Genomic DNA, 7,031 nt, shown 5'->3' with positions numbered 1-7,031 from the left:
TGTTGGTGTGCGAGCGGCTGCCTCATCAGCATGAGAGGACATGTTCTGAATGCTTATTGCAAGCGCCTTGGGGAGAACCGATCCCAAGGGAGCCAGTCACATGAGGTGCGCTCTGGGTCGGCTGATAGGGGTGGTGGGAGCCGCACTTGGAGTTTTTCATCTTTCAATCCCCTCTGGTGCTGTATGAAATATTAACGGCGAAACTCTGAAACAGCAGATTGTTTACCGCCCAAAATTCTCCTCAGGCAGAACTTATCACAGACAGCCCACGGTATCACTTCCCCTGCAAAATGCTGAAAAACCCACCGGCCTGCTGAGATTGCAACTCGCTGGAGCTTTGTGGCCAACGTGTGTGTCTTTTGTATATGCATATGTACAGTATGTGAAAGCATTGATTAGCGATGCTTGCTTTTGAATAAACTGCTAATTGTAAGTATTGAGCTTGAGAGCATAATGTGCCCTGCAGCCTTGAGTGATATAGGGATGCTCCGATCCGCCTTTTTCGCCTCCGATACCGATTCCGATACCTAGGGATACCCCATCCGAAAAAAATGGCACTATCGGAGCCGATACCCGATATGAATATCGGATCGGCGCATCCCTAGAGTGATACTGACATGAGTGATACCTTAAATCATGTGCTTTGTTTTGGAAAGTTGTGCTTCATGTGCCTTTATTTTTATTGCAGGTATTCTTGCATGCAAATGGTACCGGTACCAAATATGACACAGTGGAGGTGGATGCTGAGAGTCCCATTAATGCTGACCTGCTGTTGGACTTCACCAAACAGAACGTCTACGTATTAACTGAAAGAAAGGTACGAGAGACAAACAACTTCCTTTCAACTGCCAGCAACTGAAACAAACGACATCTGTTACATGCGTGCTCTCAAAGGAGAGATTACACGTTTACTTTGACCAACATCATTTGAATGACAGATTTTTTCTCAAGATGAAAGTCTAGTTTTGTTTTTTGCACTGTCAAGTAATTGCCGGTGGATTCATCTTGGCAGCCAATCAGAATCGGAGATTGTTTTCACACTGTTCGCTCATGCAAAAGTTGCGTCCTCTTGCGTTTTATCAGTTTGCAATGCGAGAGCGGTGCTCAGGGCTTCTGATTTGTGTGTGTGTGTGTGTGTGTGTGTTTCAGGTTACAAAGCTCCATGTTGCTCAGTGTGAGAAGCATTTAGACTGCCACTCCTGTCTGTCTAATAGAGATCCCTACTGCGGCTGGTGTTCGCTGGAGGGCAGGTACTTGAACTCACCTGACTGCTGTTACACATACTGCCTGCTCTTTCAACACTCCCTTCCCATAAGGCCGCACCCCTCGCTTTACATAAACATCACATTTTATCATATGGAGATCATTTACATAGATCATTTTAGATATTCATAATTTCTTCAACGACTTCTGCTTCCACAGAACAGCAGTTGCATTACTGGTTCAACTATTTTGGGTTATTTATTAACACTTTTTGTTATGGGATTGTTCTATAGATTATTATGAGTCCATAATTTAATACTACACTACCATTCAAAGGTTTGGGGTCGGTAAGAAATTAATACTTTTATTCAGCAAGGTTGCATTAAAGGGCACCTATTATGCCCCTTTTTACAATATGTAATATAAGTCTCAGGTGTCCCCAGAATGTGTCTGTGAAGTTTCAGCTCAAAATACCCCACAGATCATTTATTATATAATTTTGAAAATGCCTATTTTGAGTGGAAGCAGAAACACGCTGTATTAGAGCATGTCTCTTTAAATGCAAATGAGCTGCTGCTCCCCGCCCTCTTTTCTAGAATAGGGCTGTACCTTTACAGCTCGTAACTGCTAAAAAAACATCTGTTTGGTTTTGATTATCATGTCTATCGCGCTGAAATCACGCGTTTTAAAGCCATATTAGTTTAGACTTCTAATAGACGGTTTTCTGAGCGCTGACATCCGAAGCACGCGTATAGAAAGTGGCTGCACATGGCATGTGAGTACTAAGTTCTCTCACACACGAGTTTTGTTAAAAACACGCACAAGTTACAAAAACACAGTTGATTGTGATTGTGAAGGTAAACATCTGGGAAAGAAATCGCATGTTTATATTAGATCTGTGTATTAAGTGACATCAGCATGATCTACAGTACCTATACTGCTGTCTATGCTATTAATATGACCCAAAGAATAAAATAAAAGCAGAGAATCACTTACTGCTCTGGACTGAATATCGTCTATAACCTTAATTAGACATTTCTTACGTGAAGATAAACATGGCAGATTGTGTGCGGCTCACTCAGGGCGGGGTCTCTGCTAGCTTATGGCAGTGTCAATCAACAATCGTGGGTGGGGCTGGTAAATTGTGACGTCACACTTTACGGATTCTGTGATCGGCTTGCTCCGAGACGCTGTTAATGATATATGGAGATTTAAAAAAAAAAAAAGGAGTGGGTGGATTTTTATCATTATAGGGTGGTTGTGTACACACACTGCCAACACACATTTATGTCCAAACAACATGTGAAAGTGTATTTTGCATAATAGGTGCCCTTTAAATTGATTAAAAGTGACAGTAAAAATATTTATAATTTTACAAAAGATTTTCACTTCAAAATTAATTATTTTGAACATTCTATTCTTTAAAGAATCCTGAAAAAAATGTATCACAGTTTCCACAAAAATATTAAGCAGCACAGCCGTTTTCAACATTGATAATAATAAGAAATCTTTCTTGAGAAAAAAATGAGCATATAAAAATGATTTCTGAAGGATCATGTGACACTGAAGACTGGAGTAATGATGCTGAAAATTCAGCTTTGCATCACTGGAATAAATTACATTTATTACAGAAAACGGTTGTTTTAAATTGTAATGTATTTCACAATATTACTGTTTTTATTGTATCTTTAATTAAATAAATGCAGCCTTGATGACAATAAGAGACCTCTTTCAAAAACATCTTACTGACCACAAACCTTTGAACAATGGTGTATATTTGTCTTTTTTAAAGAGTTAGTTTACCCCAAAATTAAATTGTCATCTGTTCATCCCCATGTAGTTTTGACACTATATTATTTTCTTTCTTTCTTTTCAGTCTCCAGGCTTCTGTTTTCCCTACAACAAAAGTGGATTGTAACTTACACTGCAATAAGCACCAAAGGGCATCAAACAAGCACAAAACAGCGCCATAAAAGTCATCTGTGCAACTTGTGCACTATATTCCAAGTCTTTTGATAGCATGGAAACTTTTTATGAGGAACAGACGAACAGTAACCACAAGTAATTCACAAATAATCGTCCTCTCTGCTGTAGCTCTCATATCTCATGATTCCTATCAATTCGGTCTGTCCACACATAAAGCTATCATATGACTTTAGAAGACTTGGAATATAGTGCATGAGTCATATGGGCTTACTTTGATATTTTAAAAGTGCTTTTATGTTTTGTTTTGGTGTTTTGTTTTAGCATACATAGCAATCCACTCTTGTTACATGAGAAACAGAATCTCAGACATTCTAACAAAATAATAGGGTCAGAACAACATTGTTTTTCTGTTTTCTTTTAATGCTTTTATAAAATATCTCAATCTCTGGGAGGCCTCTATAGTTTATTTCCATTTTGCTTTCATATCCGCTGTAACTTTCAGCAGACCCTTATCCCATTTTTTGTTTGTGTATCAGATGCACAAGGAAGATGGACTGTGCACGGCACGCTCAGCCTCACCACTGGATCTGGAGCTACAGCCGTGAGCGCCAGTGTGTGTCCATAGAGAGTCTACACCCCTCCATCCAGAGCAGAGAAGAGCAGACACAGGTACAAACCCTTATCCCAGATCACCGCCCACACTCTGCTGTCACATTATAGTCTGAGGTCTTCACTGCAGCCTATTTTAGCCAAGAGCCGCCCACTTAGACAAGAAGCGACTCCCTGAACGACATGTAACACAGTGCCAAACCGGGCATGATGTGACTAAGCAGAAAGCAATCAAAGCTATCTCTTCCATTTTTATTAGAGTTTTTATTCTTAAAAAGGCTGCAATAAGCAACATTTTGTTAGTTTTTGGGTTTCATGGTGAAATCTCATTGAACCAAGTCCTGCTCCACAACTCTATTTTAAACATCAGATATGCTCAGCTCATATTGTGCTTCTTCAGCGCATTTTTGCTTTTGGTGTGGATAGACAAACTACTTCTTAAGGAATATTTGTTGCATCCTGACTCCTGGAAAATGCATAAAGCCAGCCATTAAGATTAGAGCTTATCATTTTGAGGGGGAAAATATAGATTGTTTTGCTTCTGTGAGAATTGACCAAAATATTGATGCCTCATCTTGCACCAACATATACAAATGTTTCTCGAATCAAAGGCTTTATAGAGTGCATTTGCATCTGACTGAGAATAGTAAATAGCTAATAATGTTTAAGGTTGCACTGCAAACTAAAAGGCTCTTGGCTATATTTAATTTTTTTTAAGAGAATTTTGATATGCCCCATCTCGAATTCTTGCTTCAATTGTAAACGCATCAATACACTGCGCTCAAGGTCTTCAAATGCACAGTAACATTCTTGTAAGGGGTCAGGAATTGTAGGTTTGCTACAGCATTGACCGGTTAGCAGCAGATCTTCGCTTATGCAATACTAACAGACGGTTACATACAGTGAAAACCTTGGTCTTAACAAGCAAAGCACAAAATCCTCACCAGCATCCAAACAAAAGTATCGACAATATCTCTTATTAGTATTCACAACACCAACCATGGCCTTGCACATTCTTAAAATGGCCATTAAATGTCTGATCTGTTTTTTTCTTCTTCTCTGCTTTCAAGGTCTCTTTCACAGTTCTACAGTTGCCGGTCTTGTCAAAGGATGAGTCTCTATCTTGTGCTTTTGGGAGTTTGGCTGCTCAGCCTGCGGTTGTCATGGAGAACAGAATCACATGTCAATCACCGGCTCCAGAGCAGCTCCCCCCGAGTCCGCCAGGCAACGGTGAGCCACGCTGACACCATCGCATTGCCAAGACAGTTTTATCCCAGCAACCAACTGTTGAGCTGAAGGGAATGAAACCCAAACCATTTCTTTTCAAGAGAGAACATGCTTCTGTTACACTCACAATACATGTTTTTATTCTTTTATTCTGAAACTGTCTATCATGGTTTTATCTAACTGCACAAGCACAAGCGGCGATAACTAGTTTCTTAAAATATGTTTGCATGCATGTTGTGAATGTGCGATGGCATGGATTTGCAGATATTTAAAGATACTTCTGTTGATTTTACTGACATTGAATCTGGGTTACAGGGATTATTTTGACGTAAGGTTTTAGCTTATCTCCTGTGCAACTAGAAAATGTCAATCCGTCGGGAATATGTACTAAAGCTTATACAGATCCTGACAATGAGTTGTGCATCTCTCTAGCGTATACAGTATATACAGTAATACAGTAGTATTTACTGTGCAGGGATGGTTAAATCCATGTTAAATATTAAATACGAGTACTCTCATTTCAAGGTGGAACATCTAGGTCAAAACAGAGGAAGTTTTAAATATTGTCAGTTATGTCATTTGCTCATATTTGTTTTTTTGTAGATCACGTATCTGTTCGAATGGCGCTGAAGTTTGGAGACGTGACCATCTCGCATACAAATATCACTTTTTATGATTGTAAAGCAGTCGGACGGCTCAACGCTACCTCACCGTAAGCACATTTGCACACAAGTTGAAGTAGTTGAACTATGTAAACATGCTCCTACACAACAGTTCACCTTTACAGAAGCGAACCTACAAAAACTTTTAGATATCTTTAGTGCTTTGACATAATAACTTATGCTTATTAAAATGTTCACATATCAATGGTAATTTAATAATGTCCTGTGGAATGAGAGGGAGCAAGGAAAGCCAGTCATAACAGAGGTTACAAACAAAAGCAACCTGTTTAGGTGTATCTCATACAGCCTGTAATAAGGAATTGCAAGGCAAGACACCACGTCAATAGGGTTAATTTAAATAATACTATCACCATACTTTCCTCAATTGATTAATCACAGTACATTAAGACTTTTTCTTCTATTAAAAGTTTTGAAATGGTTTAAATATGCAAATGAGGCATAATCTAATTGAGCAAGCACTAATTTGCATATATTTCCAGAACAGAAATCTGAACATTGGATTAAGCCAGGTTCAAAATTGTTTCATTTTGTTGATATATTTCAGTCAAAGATCTTTACAGAGGGGAGTTTGGATATCTCTCTTTATAACTCCATAAATCATAAATCAGTCTCAGCGAGAGGGTGGAAAATGAGTGAAAAGCTTCAATACGACTATGTTTGGTGCAACTGTGACTAACATTATAATTTGAGTAGATTTATATATGGCCCCATGTATTGACCGTCCTCTAATAACATACATTTTCACATTCATCGTATCATATGTGATCTGCTGCAGGTGCATGGCGTGTGTTAACAGTATGTGGCCGTGTCATTGGTGTGTGAAGGATGAGCTCTGCACTCATGATAAGAGCTGCCCTCGTCAGCACGTCATCTATAACAGCAGGGTAAGTGTTGGCCCTCTTATCTCCCCCAGGGCTTTACCCTCTCCTGACCGCTAAATGCGACCATTACAGACAGTCAACAAGGTCACGACCTGTCATAATATGTATAGTGATCTTTTTTTCTTTCTCAAGGTCAAAATAAATTATTATTATTATACTTGGAGGTCATCAGTAATTCTTCTAAAACGGGAATAAATCCAAAACATTTTCAATAGTGGGTTGAAAATGTATTCAGAACCATGGTTTATTTCAATGCACCATAGTATTTTCAACGGTTTAGCATAGTACTTCTTTTGTAGGGGACTATAGTTATATTACTACAGTAAAATTATTATTATATATTTTTATATTTACTATAGTATATATATATATAACTTGATATAAATATACTTATATATATATATATATATATATATATATATGTGTATATGTATATATGTGTATATATACATATACACATACATATATATACACACATATATACATATACATATATATACAC

General features: G+C 38.3%; 1 protein-coding gene across 6 annotated transcripts in view; it reads left to right on the top strand.

Moving 5' to 3' along the window:
- LOC107701812 (plexin-B1-like) overlaps window positions 1-7,031 on the top strand; it is an 80,060-nt gene that overhangs the window by 55,368 nt on the left and 17,661 nt on the right. For all 6 annotated transcript variants that reach the window (XM_016503927.1, XM_016503923.1, XM_016503925.1 and 3 more), the window contains exons 4-9: window positions 689-817; window positions 1,150-1,250; window positions 3,666-3,798; window positions 4,809-4,968; window positions 5,569-5,677; window positions 6,424-6,532. In XM_016503927.1, coding sequence (XP_016359413.1) covers window positions 689-817; window positions 1,150-1,250; window positions 3,666-3,798; window positions 4,809-4,968; window positions 5,569-5,677; window positions 6,424-6,532 — 741 coding nt within the window. The remainder of the gene's footprint in view (window positions 1-688; window positions 818-1,149; window positions 1,251-3,665; window positions 3,799-4,808; window positions 4,969-5,568; window positions 5,678-6,423; window positions 6,533-7,031) is intronic.

The sequence above is a fragment of the Sinocyclocheilus anshuiensis genome, unplaced genomic scaffold (genome assembly GCF_001515605.1).
Source record: "Sinocyclocheilus anshuiensis isolate Anshui unplaced genomic scaffold, SAMN03320099.WGS_v1.1 scaffold258, whole genome shotgun sequence".
NCBI lineage: Eukaryota > Metazoa > Chordata > Actinopteri > Cypriniformes > Cyprinidae > Sinocyclocheilus > Sinocyclocheilus anshuiensis.
Note: the sequence above shows the minus strand (reverse complement) of the source record. Positions and strands in the feature narration are given on the sequence as shown.